We start from the raw sequence: 20,143 nt of genomic DNA, 5'->3' as shown, positions 1-20,143 counted from the left end.
AACCCCATTCTTATAGCTGTTGCTGTACAGTGTTACACTAATCACTATGATACCATGCCAACTTATATTTATCCAAGCAGCCTCACTGATCCAATGACCTGGATTCAGGTCCAACTTGCGTATGATAAATTATAATAAGAAATATTGATAACAGAGGGAAAGAAGCTATTGCTAAAACATTCTCTCTCTCTCTCTCTCTCTCTTCAGGCTCCTGTACCACCTCTCTGAGGGTGGCAATGAGAACAGGACATGTCCTGCCTGGTGGGTTTTTTTTTGGTATGCAGGAGAATGAGGGTAGATTTTATAAAGGCATACAAAAATTACGACGGGTATAAGATAGGCAATGCAAGCAGGCTTTCTCCCCCTCAGCCTAAGAGACTAGGTCATTGATTTCCCCCTAAATATTTCACCTTAAACCTGAGTGGGAATTTCTTTACTCAGAGTACAGTCCAAGTGTGGAACAATCAGCTAGCAAACATTGGAGATATAGGTTGGACTATAATATCGAAGGCAAGTTTGGATAGGTATACGGATAGGAATTGTTTGAAACAATACCATCTGGGTGCAGGTAGATGAGACTAGGCCAGCATGGGCTAAGTGGGCCCAGCTGTAATGCCTTACAGCTCTATTCTTGTGGACAAAGCTGAAAAAGTTGATATGCAGGTGCAGCAAGTCGTTACAACAAATAGCACACTGTCCTTTATTGTTAGTGAAGTATTGTATAACTATATAGGGCACTGGTGTTGCTGCACCTGCAGTACTGTGTACTGTTTTTAAAGAAAGGACATACTGGCATGGGAAATGGTCCACAAGAGACCAACTTGGCTAATTCCTGGGATGAGGTTGTTGTTCTTTTGCGAATGTAAGAAGTTACAAGAAACACCAAAGGGGAAAGGTAATTTGGGTATACACTTCCAAGCAAATTCTGGGTTTTTCAAACTAGCAGAGAAGAGGCCTGGGACAGCTCAGTCATGATGCATTGGTCATGATCTTTCAAGAATCACTTGATTCTTGCATGATCCTGGAGAACTCAAAAACTGCAAATGTCACTCCACTCTTTAAGAAGGGAGGAAGGCAGTAAAAAGGAAATTATAGACCAGTTAGCTTAACTTCGGTGGTTGGAAAAGTGTTAAGAGTCTATTATTAAGGATGAGGTTTCAGGGTACTTGGAAATTAATGATAAAATAAGTCAAAGTCGGCATGGTTTCTGTAAAGTGAACTCTTGCCTGACAAATTTGTTAAGAGTTCTTCGAGAAAGTAACAGACAGGGGGGACAAAGGAGAGGCAGTGGATGTCATTTACTTCGATTTTCAGAAGGTGTTTGATAAGGTGCCACACGAGGCTGCTTAACAAGATAAAATCCTATAGTTTTACAGGAAAGATACTGGCATGGACTGTGGAATGGCTGACAGGCAGGAGGCAGCCAGTGGCCTTTTCTGGTTGGCTGCCAGTGAGTAGTGGTGTTCCTCAGAGGTCAGTATTGGGACCGCTACTTTTCACATTGTTTGTCAATGATTTGTATAATGGAATTGATGGCTTTGTGGCAAAGTTTGCAGATGATACCAAGATAGGTGGAGGGGTAGGTAGTACTGAGGAAGCAATGCGATTGCAGAAGGACTCAGACAAACTGGAAGAATGGGGAAAAAGTGGCAAACAGAATACAGTGTTGAGAAATGTATGATAATGCATTTTGGTTAAAGGAACAATAGTGCAGACAATTATCTAAATGGGGGGAAGCTTCAAACACCAAGAGGTGCAGAGGGACTTAGGAGTCCTCATTCAAGACTCCCAGAAGGTTAATTGACAGGTTGAGTCTAGTGGTAAAGAAGGCAAATGCAATGTTTTATCATTTATTTCAAGGGGAATAGAATATAAAAGCAAGGAGATAATGCTGAGCCTTTACAAGGCACTAGCCAGGCTGCACTTTGAATATTGTCAACAGTTTTGGGCCCCATTATCTCAAAAAGGATGTGTTGTCATTCGAGAGAGTCCAGAGGAGGTCACGGGGATGATTCCGGGAATGAAGGAGTTAACGTATGAGGAGCATTTAGCAGCTTTGGGCCTATAATCACTGGCATTTAGAAAAATGTGGTAATAATTCAAACCTACCAATTGTTGAAAGAACTAGATAGGGTGGATATGGAGAGGATGTTTCCTATGGTGAGGGTACCCAGAACTAGAGGGCACAGACTCAAAATTGAGGGGCAACTATTTCGAACAGAGGCAAGGAGGAATTCTTTTCCACCAGAAAGGAGTGAATCTGTGGAATGCTCTGCCACAGATGGCGGTGGAAGCCAAATCCGTGGTTATATTTAAGGCAGAAGTTGACTGAAATGGACATCAAAGGATATAGCGAGAAGACAGATGTATGGGGTGGAGTGGTGGAGCAGACTCAATGGGCTGAATGGCCTAATTCTGCTCCATGTCTTACGATTTAATGATGATACTGAATGGCAGGCAATCAAGTGGACCACTCCTTCTCCAGAAGACTAGGTGAATCACTTCTGCTCCTATTATCTTGTCTCTCTTTTTGTATTGCATTCTGCAGATGATAAATCATACCACATGCGGCAAAAGTGATGATCAAAGTGAATATTTAGGCTACCAACTATCCAGACTACCTGTTACGAAAGATAGCATGTTCCTTCATTGTTATCAATGCTATACACTTAGTAGCTACTTTATCAGGAACGTCCTGTACCTAATATAGTGACCATTGAGCCTATGTTTGTGCTACCGTAGTCCATCCTCTTCAAGGTCCAATGTGTTGTGTGCTCAGAGATGCTCTTCTGCACACCACTTTGTAATAGTTGGTTATTTAGGTTACTGTCGCCTTTCTGTCAGCTTGAACCAGTCTGGCCATTTTTCTCTGACTTCTCTCATTAACAAGGCATTTACACCCACAGAGCTTCCGTTCACTGGATGTTTTTTGTTTTCACACCATTCTCTGTAAACTCTAGAGACTGTTGTGCATGAAAATCCTGGTAGATCAGCAGTTTCTGAGATATTCAAACCACCCTGACTGGTACCAACAACTGCACAAAAAATTACTTAGTCACATTTCTTCCCCATTCTGCTGTTTGGTCTGAACAACAAATGAACCTCCTTGACCACGTCTGCATAAATCTATGCACTGAGTTGCTGCCACATGGTTGGCTGATTAGATACTTGCATTAACGAGCAGGTGTACCTAATAAAGTGGACACTGTGTATGAATCAAGGAGAATTGAAGGTATCTAGGCAACTCCTGAAACACAAACAGAAGGAGATGAAACCATTCAGCAGGACAAGCATCCCCTGTGGAAAGAGAACCAGAGTCAATACTTCAGGTCCAAAACCCTTTCTTCAGAACTAGGGAAAAGAGGAAAAACACATTTTGACAATCCGCTCTTAATTGTGCCTTATAGATAGAGGGAAAAATGCAGAGAATTACTCATTGTAGAATACCCAGCCTAAATTCCGAAACCCAAATCAAACATGTTATGGATATGGTTTAACCCCATGGAACGCAGCAGGATTGAGAAAAAAAGAACACTTTAAAAGAACAGTTGAGATGAGATGGACAAGAAATGTCAAATCAGCATGATGGTAAACTGGAGAAAAACAAATGAAGAACAGGACTAAGCAGAGTGTCTGCCATTCTTACTTCAAACGTGATGTAAGCCCATCTGCTCAAATCTAAAGAATACTATTGAACTTGCAAACATCTCAAAGATGCTTATTTTTCAACTTGAGTCCATTTAGAGATTAATGCTGGTGTTTGACTCTCATTGTCCGATAAGAGCACTACGAGCTCCACTAGCTGCAGAATTTACATGTAGCCACAAGCCCAGATTAATTTTCCCCATGAACAGAAGTCTGTGCATTTGAGACGTGTAATGCCTTAACATCAAGAGTCAGCAAGCCATCTCCTGTCATGGTCTGGAACTTCGCCTCCTTGACTGCTGGCTGGGAACTTATGCAAAAGATATAATGAGAAGAACTCAGATTGAATCATAGTAGGAACTAGATTCCTCTTCCTGATGGTGTTGGTGAGAAACAATTTGCATTTCATGATGACACACAATTTCCTGATAATCCACTTACTCCACCTGCCTCCCTTTTTGCTAAAACTCTTTGCCGTTTCAGGTACTCTTACCAAGCAAGTATATTGGATTTCCATAAAGTTCACTCTCTGTTAGCAGCACTACCACTGTTCAACAAAACTAAAAATATGCAGATATAATGAGAAAACCAGAGCAAAATTTACTCACACAGCACCACTGCTTTATCCTGTTGTATACAACAAAGTACACCAATGTCAACTTTGCAATAGCAAGATCAATGAACTGTTTGTGACTGATAACCATGCATTAAGAAATGTACATACAGTATACTTTAATTCAAAGCAAATGGATAGAATCACTTTGTAAACTGGCTGCAAAAAGGAGAGAATTTCTGAAAAGGGATGGTGATATTGCACCCCCACCCCTGAGAAATGGAACCTAATGCTTTACATGAATGGAAGTTGAATACATATGAGTGAACTTTAGAGCACATCATATCTTAAAGCCTCCACAAATTCAACAGACTGCTTTAAATATTTCTTTCCCCCCTTGACTGGTTCTCAAACACAAGTTCAAAATAGAATGAAAATTCTTCCAGCATAATCGTGCGCTATTAGTTCCATTAAAATATAATTGAAGTTTAACTTTAAAATATATATTTTTTTAATTTCAGCATGTCTTTGCAGCCAGAATTACTGTATGCCATACATTTTTTGAGGTGATTCAAACATTGTTGCCTGGATTGGGGAGCATGTCTTATGAGAATAGGTTGAGTGAACTCGGCCTTTTCCTCCTTGGAGCGGCGGAGGATGAGAGGTGACCTGATAGAGGTGTACAAGTTGATGAGAGGCTTAAGAACATAAGAAATGGGAGCAGGAGTAGGCCATCCGGCCCATCGAGCCTGCCCCGCCACTCAATAAGATCATGGCTGATCTGTCCGTAAACTCAGCTTCATCGACCTGCCTTTTCCCCATAACCCTCAATTCCCTTACTATGTACAAACCTACCTAACTGTATCCTAAATATATTTAGTGAGGAAGCCTCAACTGCTTACCTGGGCAGAGAATTCTACAGATTCACCACTCTCTGGGAAAAAGAGTTTCTCCTCATCTCTGTCCTAAATCTTCTCCCCTGAATCTTGAGACAATGTCCCCAAGTTCTAGTCTCACCTACCAATGGAAACAACTTTCCTACTTCTATCTTTATCTACCCCTTTCAAAATTTTGTATTGATCATGTGGATAGTCAGAGGCTTTTCCCCAGGGCTGAAATGGCTGAAACGTGAGGGCACAGTTTTAAGGTGCTTGGAAGCAGGTACAGAGGAGATGTCTGGGTAAATTTTTTTTTTACACAGAGAGAGTGGTGAGTGCGTGGAATAGGCTGCCAGCAACAGCAATGGAGGCGGATACAATAGGGTCTTTCAAGAGGCTCCTGGACAGGTGCATGGAGCTTAGAAAAACAGAGGGCTGTGGGTAACCCTAGGTAATTTCTAAGTAAGTACACGTTCGGCACAGCTTTGTGGGCCGAAGGACCTGTATTGTGCTGTAGGTTTTCTATGTTCTATTACTTACCCATTGTGCGTTACAAGGCACTGCCTCAGACCCAGTTTACGAAAAATGTCCACTACAATCTCCATGGGCGTATGATCTGTAACGGTGAATGGACTCATATCAAGAATACTTCGCAGCTTCAAAGGGCGTGGGCTGTCTGCTGGAAGTGTTGGAGCATGCTGGGTGAAGTGCACTCTGGAACTGCTGACAATGCCTTCTTGTTTTCTTCTAGCATTTTCTGAGAAGACAGAAAAGAAATAACAAAAATTTGGATTCTGGACTGTTGATTATTTCAATTCATTTGCACTGTTTAATTTTCCTCTGAAAAAAAGAAAACTATGACTATATAACCTGCAGCATATACTTTCTATCAGAATGTGTAATAAACTTACTGGCTGCACTGGAAACAAAGAGAAACATACACACTGGGAGCTGACTGTACAGAATGAATACCTTCTATTCTTTGAAAACAGGAGTGAACAATATTCTCTCTTACGTTCTCCTAATAATGATTCCTTCTACACCGCCACAAAACATGTCAAGAATTCCAAAATGATGCCAGCAACTATTCTCCATTCTCTTCTTTTCTATTAAGCAATCAACTTCCAAACCTCTTCTATCATGAGCTCTTCTTTTTAAGGGGGGGGGGAAGTGCGGGGGATATCATGAATGAGGAGAAGGAAGCTACAGCTTAGTGATATACCAGCAACTTTACAATCTACTCCCTACAGCTTTCTTCTTAAAACACCTTTTACTTTTCTCTTTCCAATAATTTTCTTACAGGGATCAGACACCAATTCAATGCATGTCAGGCAGTTATTCCCTTTAGTTTGTTTTCATCTTCAACTCTCCTTAAATGATAATCAGTTAATACTAATTGAATCTGCTTGATTTGTATACATCAAATGTAACTTGACACAGTTTTATCTAATTACCGTTTTAGAAATATGCTCAAGAAAATTAACTTTCAAACAATAGAAGTTCCTGGCAAAATTTAAATTTACTAAGATCCCTAGTTATGCTTTTGTGATTACTGAAGAGGATTTTCACCTTATGCCTATAATAGTGTGAACAATGAGAAGGATGCAGAGAGGCTCTGGGGTTTAAGTGAATGACCAAGGACATCTCTGGATGGAACATGAGGTGGAAAATACTGAGGTTGTCCATTAGGTAGAGAAAAAAATTGGGAGAGGCTCCAAAGTTCCAATGGACCTTAATGTTTTTGAGAATGATAAAAACTGAAAAGCTAACAAGCTAACATTTGGAAGGCAAGTGCTATGCTAGCTTTCACTGAAAGAGGATTTGAGCACAAGGATAAAGAAATCCTATCACAAACAAGAGAAAATCTGCAGATGTTGGAAATCCTGATGAAGGGTCTCGGCCCGAAATGTCGACTGTTTACTCTTTTCCATAGATGTAGCCTGGCCTGCTAAGACCCTTCATCATTGTGTGTGTGTATACAGGGCTCAGTTAAGACATTTGGAATACTGTTTACAGGTTTGATCTCTCTACATGAAGAAGGACTAACTGTATTTCTGAAAGTAGGAATGCAATGAAGGTTCACCAAAATGATTCCTAAAATGCTGGATTTGTAGCCTGAAAAGAGATGGTCTCCAATTTTAAAAAAAGAAAGATGATCTCCCTGAAATACTGAAAATTATTATGGGCCTCCCTCAACAAGCTAGAAATGGAGTTTCCTCTGGTTGGAGAGTCCAGAATTGGAGATTTGAGTATGTTCAAGACAGAGAATGGTAGATTTTTAAATATGATTGAAGGAATCTGACAACAATACAGGAAAGTGGCACCAAGGTTAAAACTCTTCAGATAACTCAATGAGCAATGTACACAGCAGAAGGCAGTACAGGTTAGACTGAGCCTTTCTTTGAACTGAGGAAGCTGATTTCAAAAGTGGTGGAAAGAATAAGAAAAGAAGAAATGATTGTGAAGAGAGAGGAGTTGAAGAAAAGAGATTTCCTACTAATGATCAGTGTCCTATAACAGATATATTATGTACGCCAGATGATACAGCAGTGATGATCCCAGAATTGAATAACCCACCAGTCCTCACTACCTATTTTGTATATGATGAATCTACTGGAAGTTGCCAGAGGAACTGTTACTAGTCATCACCTTTACTAGAGTAATGGCCAGGGGAAGAGGGGAAAGTCTAAAGAATTAATCGTGCTTTTGGCACCTTTCTCCACAGACTTCACACCATCCTACAAGAAAGCTAGAATATTTTCATAGTAGAGAAACACTTCATGATGCAAGTGCAAATTCCTAATTATTTAAAAGCTCACATCACCATTGTCCAATCACTAAATTCTAGACATGCTTGGATGAACCTACACTATATTCAGCCCATACCTAATGCAATAGTGATATCCCTCCGGAGTGCAAATCCAACCAGTCTCTGAGATTCTTTTGATACAATGACAGGAAAACCATTGTAAGTTGTTTCATTAATCAGCATTTCTAAGTCTTCGACTGTCATATCATCCTGAGTGAGGACCGAGAGAGGAGCCTCGTTTCTCCGAGGCCGCATCACATCAGCTGCCAGTGTCGTGTGAGTGAATTCTTCTTTAGCGTCCAGGAATGGATACCCATTCAGGCGGATATGTGACTCGTAAATACCCTCTCTGCCAAATGCATCGCCCACCCACTTGCTTGTCATTACAGCTGCCATGAGAGGAACAATGTACTCCAGCCCACCAGTTAGCTCAAACACAATTACCACGAGAGAAACGGTCATCCGTGTCACGCCGCCTGCAAAAAAACAAAAAATATTATTAAGAATGTACAATTCATCATACCATCTTATAAAATCATCTTTTATCCATTCATTAGGCCATCACACTACTTTGGTGAGAGGAGGAATGATAATTTCGTGCTGTGGAAACCTCCTTGCTCAGGCAATCTTTAAATACATGAACTCACCCAAACTTCAATCCGTAGCTGTGTTTGTTTGTTCTTGCTTTGTTATCAGAGTTTGAGTTATATCTGACCTCGGTTTTACTGTGCAGTCTATTCTCAAATTCATTTCCAGGTTCAGATTTGTGACATTTATCCAGATGTATTAACATCTTATCTAAAATTCTATTGACATCATGAAGGTCACTACAACTCACACAACTTCATTTCGTACTAGCTCAAAGAGATCAGAATCAGTTCAATCCCAGGTGGATTATATTTGGGAAGGTAACGGTAATTTGCAAACTTTCTTTCTGAATGGCTTGGAGTGAATTTTTTTCCTAATAAGCACTCTAGAATAGGAGTTCCCAACCTAGGGTCCATAGACCTTCTCAGTTAATGGTAAGGCTCCATGGCATAAAAGTGGTTGGGAACTCCCGCTCTAGAAGGTAATAAACAATCTGCTGGAAGAACTCAAGCAGCATCTGTGGGGTAACCCTGCATCACGATTGACTTCACATCTTTTTCATGGGGAAGCAAGGCATTTTCTTCCCCAGATTTAGCAAGATTATGCTGATCTCACAGGCACCAAGCTCATTTTATTTCAGCAGAGAAGTAAATCTTGATTCCGAAGAGTGGCGAATCGGTATTGGTTTATTATTGTCACATGTACTGAGATACAGTGAACAAGTTGCCTTGTATACCACTCAAACAGATCAAATCATTACACTGTGCATTGAGATAGAAAAAAGTAAAATAATGCAGCATAAACTGTTAAAGCTACCAAAAAAAGTGCAAAGCAGGTAAACAAAGCACAAAATCATAGCAATGTTGATTGTAAGGCCAAGAGTCAATTTTATCATACAAGAAGTCCATTCAAGAGTCTGCTAAGAGTGACATAGGTTGGATGAGAGATTAAACCTGTTATTCTCAAAATGAGAAGTGACCTCATTGAAGCATACAAATCCTCAACAGTTTTTACAAGTAAGTGGAAGTATCCCCTGCTGGCATGTCTGAAGTCAATGGATGACAGTGGCAAAGTTAAGCACTGGCCATTCAGGACGCAAGTAAATCCGGAGCATTCACTATCTAAAAGGGGATGTAGAGCCACAGTTGTGGAATATATTAAATAAAGACAAAAGTAGATATTTAAATATTAAGGCAATCAGGAAATAGGCGGCTAGTAAAAGAAAATGGCTTTGGGGTTTAAAAAAATAAATAATCAGCCATGAGTTTTCTGAACAGCAGACAAGCAACAAAAAGCGAAATGCAGATGGACATGCTGTGCATTCCTTTCTATAGGAGCTGGTCTCAATCCAATTCCATTTCAGGAACAAATATAGCAATAGCTTGATGTCCTGCTCTAAAGTATTTATAGTTAACCATGTGTAAGATTCTGATTCAAATTATTTCAATAGTTATTAGTAACCATTGCACTGCAAAGAACAAAGTAGTCAAATCTCTATCCTAATACTGTATGAAAGGATGGTTCCTGGTTTAAGATGCAGTTTTAAATAATGGAGATCCAAGTCAGTTGAAAAACCATACAGTTATACAGCATTGTGTATTATTTTATTTTTATTTGGAATGTGTATTGTAGCTCTCCACCCTGCCTTTAGAGGAAATCAGCACCTGGAGGAAACAGACGTGGTCACAAGAAGAACATACAAACTCCTTACAGACCATGCCGCAATTGAACGCTAGTTGCCGGCACTGTAATAGCTTTACACTAACTACTACGCTACCGTACCATGTCCCATTCATTTCAAAGCACCTTACAGTCAACAACTGGCTCTCTGAAATGCAACTTCTATTATTAAATAAGCAAGAGACTGGATAAAGTAGGTTTGTTTCCTTAGAACAGAGAAAGCTGTGGTATACACTGATAGAGATACAGTATATAAAATAACGAGGGAGTTGATTGAGGTAGTAAATATCTTGAACCTATAATAGGCATATTAAAAACTAAAGGGTATAGGTTTAAGGTGAAAGGTTAGAAATTTAGAGGGATTTGTGGGGGAGAGTCAGGATAATCTTTCCTATACAGAGGTTCGTTGGGAGTCTGGAATGTACTGCCTGAATAACTGGTGGAATCATGACATTTAAGAACAACTGCACAAATACATGCTTCATCAAGGCACGAGAGGCAATGGACCCAATGCAGGTTAGTGAAATTCATGTAGATAGGTACAAGAGGCAGCATGATGATGGTGGGCTCAGGGGTCTGCTTCTGTGCTGTGTGACTCTACACGATGTGGCAAATTGTTTGCAACATCCCGCAGTCAATAAACAAATAACTGAATCTGATTCGGTTGCACAGAGACATGATGAGTTTGAATGACACCATATCATGACAGCACAGAATGCCTTCAGTACTGCACTGGGTTGTCAGCCTATCAATGGGGAGGAGGTACAGGAGCCTGAAGATCTACACAATGTTTTAGGAACAGCTTTATTACCCCCCCCCCTCCCCCGCACCATCAGCTTGCTGAATGAACATTGAACCTACCCATGAACATTAACTCATTATTTGTCTGTTTGCACAATTTATTTTAGTTTAACGTATAGTATGCTGCAAAACAACAAATACCATGACATAAACAAGAGATTCTGCAGATGCTGGAAATCCAGAGCAACACAGACAGAATGCTGGAGGAACTCAGCAGGTCAGGCAGCATCTATGGAAGGGAATAAAAAGTCAGCACTACTGGCCAAGACCCTTCATCAGAATTTCACTGACATATGTTAGTGATAATAAACCCAATTTGAATACTGAAATTCTGTGTGCAAGCCTCAGAAGAGAGACCAGTCAATAACTTATCTACAGCCATACTCAAATAAGGTAGTTAGGTTCTGTGTTAACATGGTCATTTTAGGATTGTTATGCAAGATTATATTCACCACTTGCATTCAGCAAGTTGAGGAGAATTCCTAGTTAATGGACAGAACTCATAAAATATCGGTGTCAGAAAGTTTTAAATTGCAATGAGCTACTGGTGAATTGAGCCTGATTGCTTGGCAAAGAGATTTTCCACATGGGTTTTTATACCTTATCAATTATGAATCAAAGGCAGAATCACAGAAAATGTTATAACTCCATCTAATCTGAGCTGTTCATGCATATTCCAGAAGAGATTTCTAGTCTAATAAAACTTGCAAGCATCTGGGCCGCTGATCTGCAGGTTCCAGTACACATTCAAGCTCTACCTAAATCTAGTGCTGCCTTTGCCATTCTTACAAATAGTGTGCTCCAAATATCATCTTCTGAGTGAAAATGCTTTTCTTCTCGAACTTCTACTAATTATTATAAATCTATGCCTTGGTTTGGGAAATCGGCATTTTCTAGTTACACTTTCCGGGATCCTCTAATTATATACTTCAATTAGGTTCAAATTTGGCTTTGAACTTTGATTTCAGTTTCCCTTCAGCTTCCTCGGTTCAAGAGAATACAATTCCAAGTTTTCTCCTTTCATCCTACCAATGCATTTCTAGCACTGATAACACTTAGACAAATATTCTCTACACGTCTTCAATGCAATAACATATTTAATCTGATGAGCAAAATTGTACTGAGTGACAACTTAACCAATTACACTACTGTTTATGGTTCAAGCAGAGCCTTTCCATAATTGTATTCTGTGCCTCAGTTAACAAAGGATTGCATTCTCAAAGTCAAAGTAAATTTACTATTAAAGTATGTACAGTATATGTCACCAGATACTACCTTGAGATTCATTTTCTTGCTGGTATTCATAGGAAAATAAAGAAACAGAACACATGAGAAACTATACATAAACAAAGACTGACAAAAAAGCCAATGTGCAAAAGAAGACAAAGGGCTAGTTAGTTGGTTGGTATGCAGTAGGCAGAAAATACCGAGAACATGAATAGTAGAATCCTTGAAAGTGAGTCGGTTCAGTTGTGGAATCAATTCAGAGTTGAGGTGAATGAAGTTGTACACCTTTCCAACGATCTTATTGACTTGTCCTGCTACCTTTAAAGATCTGTGCCACATACATTCTAAGGTCATTCCATCCTCACACACCATCCAATATTCTCCCACGTTCTATATGCCCCTGTCTTACTGTACCTCCACAAACACATTACCTCACGTTTTTCTGGTTTAACTGCTATTTTTCTGTTCAACTGACCAGACAATCTAAATACTTATTCACCACTGTAAACCACAGAGTTGGCTGCACCAATGTCAGAAACGTAGTATTCCTTGTTTTACCTGTGCTCATGTTTCCTTCCATGAGTAGGGATGTTTACTTAGCAAATATTCACACCGCTTTAGATTTTCATACTTGCTAATTTAGTGTCAGCATCTATTTTATAAGAAGTGCTGCACAACTTATTTAATTTGTAAAGCTTCCAAAAGCCTACCTTCCCTTTCTCAGTCCCTGACGTGAACCATTAATTTCCTTGCTGCCTGACCAGCTGGGGGTTTGCAGTATTTTTGTGGGTTTTCTCTATTTCAGACCAGATGTTGCTGGTAGTTTTCATTTCTAAATGCTATATTATTTTCTGCTATATTATGAAAGAGAGATAGAATTTGCCTTCTCTGGAGTAATGAAATCTCCACTGTATATAGGTTATTAGTTTCTGCCAAAAGATGGGGACAAATGTGGTCACTGGATGACATGGACTGCAGGGTTACGGGGCAAATTTTGGAAAGTGGAATTAGGCTGGAGAACTGCTTCAATCAAACTGCACTCTACAAGCCAGCTATATTAACCACTACGCTCATTTGTGCTGTACTCTAACAATTACATGAACTTCAGAAGAGAAAAAATTAGTTTTGAGGGGTATAGATAGGATAACTGCAAGCAGGCTTTTCCATTTGAAGATGAGTCAGTTTGGAGGCCATGCGTTAAGGGTGAAAGGTGAAATATTTAAGAGGAACATGAGGGGTAACTTATTCAGAGGGTGATGTGAGTATGGAACAAGCTGCCAGCTGAAGGGGTAAGTTTTTTTTTAAACGCAGAGAGTAGTGAGTGCGTGGAATGGGCTGCCAGTGACTATGATGGAGGCAGATACAATAGGGTCTTTTAAGAGACTCCTGGATAGGTACATGGAGTTTAGAAAAATAGAGGGCTATGGGTAACCCTATGTAATTTCTAAGGTAGGGACATGTTCAGCACAGCATTGTGGGCTGAAGGGCCAATATTGTGCTGTAGGTTTTCTATGTTTCTAAATGATGGACGTGGGTTTGATTTCAATGTTTAAGAGAAATTTGGATAGGTATATGGATGGAAGGGGTATGGAGGGCAATGGTCCGGGTGCAGATCAATAGGACTAAGCAGAATAATATATCAGTACAGACTAGATCGGCCAAAAGCCCTGTTTCTGTGCTATAGTGTTCTATGACTTTATAGTAAGTTACTTGAAAAGTGTCCATTCAGTAGCTGCTATGGCGTAGATTTATAACATAAATAAGAAAGGAAATATCTCTGTATTGGTTGCAAACAATGTACAGCAAAGAGTTAATAAAATCAAAAACATTCATAAGCAGTGTTTAATAACATTTGAATTCCTGCCAAAGAGTGCATTATAATATCCTAAAACACCGAGAATATACTGCACAGAAATATATACCATCTCAATGAGATGCACAGACAAAGCAGTCTAACAGCCAAATGGATGCAGGTCAATACATCTATATACTACTAAAACTCTCATGCTCTGTCTGTCTGTTTGTCACCTCCAATTAGCACAAACGGTGCATTACAGCGGCATTTTGGCTAAATCGAATTAAAATGCGCTAACTCACAGAATGCAGGCAAAGTTCAGGGTTATATATTCGTATAAAATTGCTCATTCGCCAAAAATCAACAGACTGGCTTTCACCCGAGACCCGATCGGCAATCATGGAAATTGGGATGCGACAGCCCGACGCATACGCATGGCCAGCCTCAGCAGCCACACCTGCCGGAGCAAAAGGGCAGGACAGCTCTATTTCCAAGGGTCACATTCTGCTAATCACCATCAGCATGTGCAGGATTGGGACAGATCTAACTGCCACGCATCAATAAGAGATAATTAAATCTTATTGTAATGACGTACTTCCAGACACCAATAAAACTCTTTGCTGCAAAGGACAGCGGTGACTATATCACATCCATTTAGCAGAGCACCAACCACATCATCAAGAATAATCAGCATCCTTTGGTGTTAGTGCTTCATATCTTCTATCCAGCATTAGGGCAAAAAAAAATGGTCAGCCTAATTATGCCACGTGGAAAGGGAAGGGGGACATTATGGTCAAGAGATAACACCAAACGTCGTCGGGAAGCAGCAAGGAGAGGGAGAGAACAAGAATCGGATGAGGCAGGGCCGCATGATTCCAGGTTCAAAGAGTCAGAGCAAAAAAAGATGAGAGAAGAACAGACAGAGGAGGAGAGGCATGTACGTCTCCAGGATCAGAGACAAACAACAAACAGCAGAAGAGCTGAAGAGATGGGGGATGAAAGGGCTGCACGTCTCCAGAATGACAATGACAGGCACAAGGGTGGCAGATAAGCCAGAAATGATGCCATCAAAAGTGTACTTCAGTAAATGAGGAGCAGCTATATTTGCTTTGCTACGCGTTGTTCTTCTTTAATAAACTGAGGTTTTCTACTTCAGTTTCCAAAGCAAAGCGATACCAATAGCATTCAGGAAAATTTAATGTTCATTCTGGTCACATCAGACTGCACTACCCTTCTCTCAAAGGGTGTCACAACGGGTCACCCCTTGTCTAGTAACTCATTAAAGACAAAGTTCAAACTGCCCAAGACAGGCAACTTTCAAACCAGATCCTTTTCCACAGTAAAAATAAGGAACTGGTCATTCAAGACTGAGATGAAAAAAATTCTTCATACACATGGTAGCATTCACTGTCTAACAGGACACTGCTGAGCATTGTGGGCATATGATATTGGCACCAGAATGTATGATGAAATGTGTGTGCTGTGCCCAGCACACCCTTCAGGCTATGTTGGTTGTTAACACATATTTCACTGTACCTGTGATAAACAAATGGAACTGAAGAGGACTGTGGAAGCACAGCTATTGAGCATTTTCGATAGGGAATCAAAACAAGGAAATGCTGTGAGTTAAAACATCAGCTGTGACTTCTTTGTACTGGAGCAGACACAAGGGGACAAGTGGAAAACCTCTCTTCTATTTCTTAGGTAACATAATGGAAGAAAAATTAATCAGAGCTTCTCAATGTACACTTAGCTTGGTTCTCATTTGTCTTCAAGTTCAATGTCACCTGACTGTACATCTGTACAACCAAATGAAACAATGTTCCTCCAGACCACAGTGCATGCACAGAACATCCTAAATATCAATCACAGCACATAAACCAAAATATTATACTATAAACAAGTTCATAAGATAATTCAAAAAGCGCAGCACTAGTAAACAGTACAGTAATCAGCTCGCTTGTCCTAGTGATGAGACCTCGGTGGTGGCAGGGTATCCATTAGTCTCATTGCCTGAGGGAAGAAGCTGTTATCCAGACAGACAGTCCTAATCCAGATCCTTCTGTACCCCCTTTCTGATGGCACTAGGTCAAAGAGATTGTGGGATGGGCAGTAACAATTAAAACAATTTAAAATAAATTACTTCTAAAAGCTGAGTGATAAATTTGTGCAATGCAGATTTCAGTTTACAAATTTGAAATTTATATTTGAGATGTTCAACAGCCCCTGAAATTTGGTGTCTCTAGTGTCATATACAGAGCAGACCAGGCAAAGATGACAGTTTCCTTCCTGATTCATTTATGACAAAGGTAGTTTCATTGTTACCCTTACATAGAATAGCCTTTTCTGCTATTTAATGGTTACATAATTATTTGGATTTAAATACTCCAGCTGATGTGTTGGGATTCAGGTGCCTGGATCAATGCTCCAAGACTCTGGCTGTTGGTCCAGTAACCCAACTGTGACTACTTCATGGTGTATTAGCTTTACTGGTAAGATTAATTCTTCTCATTTTTAGTTAAAAAGCAATGAAATTTCAGAACCTTTCTGTACAGCATCGTTGTTTCCTACTGAATATTCTGTGGGGAACATTTTACTTTTTGAAGTGTCCTCATTATAAAAGGCAAGGGTGCTGCACCGTAAGACTTTACAGATTAAAACAAACAGAGCTGGAATAAACCTGAAGCAGTTTGAATCTTTGGCGAATAAAGATGGAATAGCTCATTTTGACACCAAATCTAAATTTTGGATGGTGCAGCCTCGATTTTGTTTCTGGTCTTTAGATGTTCCTAGAAGGAAAAACGAAAGGTAAAGTCTTCATTTCCCACACCCAGCTCTCGTACTTGAAGGATCTAAAACCTACAAAGGACAAAAATACTTCTTATTGATGCAGTCTTCAATGGCTTTTGTCACTGCTTTCATGTTCCACAAGTCTTGTCCACCTCTGCCCTGCTACAGAAAATCCAAAGATTTCCCTCACTACAAAATGTTCATTTTTTTAGTTGATAGAACTGTCTAATCATTTTTTGCTTTCTATGGCAATAATTCTTTCAACAATAATAACCTTTTTCATGTCATCCCATTCTCTAAAAATAAATTTCTGAACTTTTGAGATGAGCAAAAAACTTGCAGTCTTTGAGTCACACATTTCATAAGAGCTGGCTTGACTCTGACCCTCAAAATATGTCATAGCTTATTGTATGACATAATTAGTCTTGAAAGAGAGGAATTCAGTTATCAATCCAAACCTTCCCAGTTACTGTGAGTTAACAAAGAAACACAGAAAAACTACAGCACAATACAGGCCCTTTGGCCCATGATGCTGTGCCGAACATGCACTTACTTTAGAAACTACCTAGGGTTACCCGTAGACCTCTATTTTTCTAAGCTCCATGTACCTATCCAGGAGTCTCTTAAAAGATCCTATCGTATCCGCCTCCACCACCATCACCAGCAGCCCATTCCATGCACTCACCACTCTCTGCGTAAAAAACTGACCCGTGACATCTCCTCTGTACCTACTTCCAAGCACCTCAAAAAACTGTGCCCTTTTGTGATCGCCATTTCAGCCCTGGGGAAAAAGCCTCTGACTATCCACACGATCAATGCCTCTCATCATCTTATACTCCTTTATCAGGTCACCTCTCATCCTCCATTGCTCCAAGGAGAAAAGGCCAAGTTCACTCAAGCTATTCTCGTAAGGAATGCTCTCTAATCCAGGCAACATCCTTGTAAATCTCCTCTGCACCGTTTCTATAGTTTCCACATCCTTCCTGTAGTGAGGTGACCAGAATTGAGCACAGTACTCCAAGTAGGGTCTGACCAGGGTCCTACATAGTTGTAACATTACCATTTGGCTCTTAAATTCAATCTCACGGTTGATGAAGGCCAATGCACCATATGCCTTCTTAACCACAGAGTCAACCTGCGTAGCAGCTTTGAGTGTCCTATGGACTCGGACCCCAAGATCCCTCTGATCCTCCACACTGCCAAGAGTCTTACCATTAATACTATATTCTGCCATCATATTTCACCTACCAAAATGACCACCACACACTTATCTGGGTTAAACTCCATCTGCCACTTCTCAGCCCAGTTTGGCATCCCATCAATGTCCCGCTGTAACCTCTGACAGCCCTCCACACAATCCACAACATTCCCAACTTTTGTGTCATCAGCAAATTTACTAACCCATCTCTCCACTTCCTCATCCAGGTCATTTATAAAAATCACGAAGAGTAGGGATCCCAGAATAGATCCCTGGGGCACACCACTGGTTAACAACCTACATGCAGAATATGACCCATCTACCACCACTCTTTGCCTTCTGTGGACAAGCCAATTCTGGAGCACAAAGCAAGATTCCCTTGGATCCCATGCCTCCGTACTTTCTCAATAAGCCTTACATGGGATACTTTATCAAATGCCTTGCTGAAATCCATAGGGAAGGAGAAGATGGTGGCGCAACACAGCACGCGCGGCCGCTCCAAAATGTTATCGATATCTGTCAAGTAGGTACCGTGCACAATCCTGATTTGATGGAGACAGATGTGAGAAGCACGGAGGAACATCTGGAGAAACTTCTGAAGTACCCATTTCACTGCCGCTGCTACTGTGCGATCGAGAATCTCCAGAGGGGAAGGCCCCAAATCCTCGGCTTTGCCTATTGCCTGTTGCCGGGGCCAAAGCGCTCGGCAGAGATGGTGCTCAGTGTTGGAGGGCTAGTCGGAAGCTTGAAGTTTTCGGACAGATTCAAGAGTCGGCTGTGGTCGGGTGCTTCCAGGGTGCTGCATCGGCAAGTTTGCGGTGCTGGAGGTTCATGGCAGGGAGAGTTTTTCTTCCTTCTACTGTCTGCATGAGATGATGGGACCTTCAAGAGATTTTGAGACTTTTTTTTGGTCTGTTCTTTATCAAATTATGGTATTGCTTTGCAATGTTGTAACTATATATTATAATTATGTGGTTTTTGCCAGTTTTCAGTCTTGGTTTGGCTTGTGTTTCTGTGATATCACTCTGGAGGAACATTGTATCATTTCTTAATGCGTGCATTACTAAATGACAATAAAAGAGGACTGCGTGTCCTCATAATCTAATACACTACATCTACTGCTCTACCTTCATCAACGTGTTTAGTCACATCCTCAAAAAAATTCAATCAGGTTCGTAAGGCATGACCTGCCCTTGACAAAGTTATGCTGACCATTCCTAATCAAATTTTGCTTCTCCAAATGTTCATAAATCCTGCCTCTCAGGATCTTTTCCATCAAGTTACCAATCACTGAAGTAAGACTCACTGGTCTATAACTTCCTGGGCTATCGCTACTCTCTTTCTTGAATAAGGGAACAGCATCTGCAATGCTCCAATCCTCCGGAACCTCCCCCATCCCCATTGATGATGCAAAGATCCTCGCCAGAGGCTCGGCAATCTCCTCCCTCGCCTCCCAAAGTAGCGTGGGGTACATCTCGTCTGGTCCTGGAGACTTATCCAACTTGATGCTTTCCAAAAGCTCCAGCACATTCTCCTTTTTAATGTCTATATGCTCAAGCTTTTCAATCCACTATAAGTCATCCGTACAATCGCCAAGATCCTTTTCCGCAGTGAATACTGAAGCAAAATATTCATTAAGTACTTCCCCTATTTCCTTCGGTTCCATACACACTTTTCCACTGTCACACTTGATTGGTCCTCTTCTCTCATGTCCTATCCTCTTGATCTTCATATACTTGTAGAATGTCTTGCGGTTTTCTTTAATCCTGCTCGCCAAGGCCTTCTCATGGCCACTTCTGCCTCTCCTAATTTCATTCTTAAGCTCCTTCCTGTTAGCCTTATAATCTTTTAGATCTCTATCATTACCTACTTTTTTAAACCTTTCGTAAGCTTTCTGTTTCTTCCTGACTAGATTTTCAACAGCATTTGTACACCACAGTTCTTGTATCCTACCAGTCTTACCCTGTCTCACTGGAACGTACCTACGCAGAACGCCACGCAAATATTACTTGAACATTGGCCACATTTCTGCCGTACATTTCCCTGAGAACATCTGTTCCCAATTTATGCTTCCAAGTTCCTGCCTGATAGCTTCATTATGTCCCCTTACCCCAATTAAACATTCTCCTAACTTGTCTGTTCCTATCCCTCTCTAATGCTATGGTAAAGAAGATAGAAC

At 40.6% G+C, this 20,143-nt stretch overlaps 1 protein-coding gene across 7 annotated transcripts in view; it reads right to left on the bottom strand.

The window, feature by feature from the left end:
* Window positions 1–20,143, bottom strand: part of clcn3 (chloride channel 3) — a 238,113-nt gene that overhangs the window by 18,217 nt on the left and 199,753 nt on the right. For all 7 annotated transcript variants that reach the window (XM_072257638.1, XM_072257643.1, XM_072257640.1 and 4 more), the window contains 2 exons: window positions 7,963–8,361; window positions 5,617–5,833 (listed from right to left, as the gene is read on the bottom strand). In XM_072257638.1, the coding sequence (XP_072113739.1) occupies window positions 5,617–5,833; window positions 7,963–8,361 (616 nt within the window). The remainder of the gene's footprint in view (window positions 1–5,616; window positions 5,834–7,962; window positions 8,362–20,143) is intronic.

This window comes from Mobula birostris, chromosome 5, assembly GCF_030028105.1.
Source record: "Mobula birostris isolate sMobBir1 chromosome 5, sMobBir1.hap1, whole genome shotgun sequence".
NCBI classification, from domain to species: domain Eukaryota; kingdom Metazoa; phylum Chordata; class Chondrichthyes; order Myliobatiformes; family Myliobatidae; genus Mobula; species Mobula birostris.
Note: the sequence above shows the minus strand (reverse complement) of the source record. Positions and strands in the feature narration are given on the sequence as shown.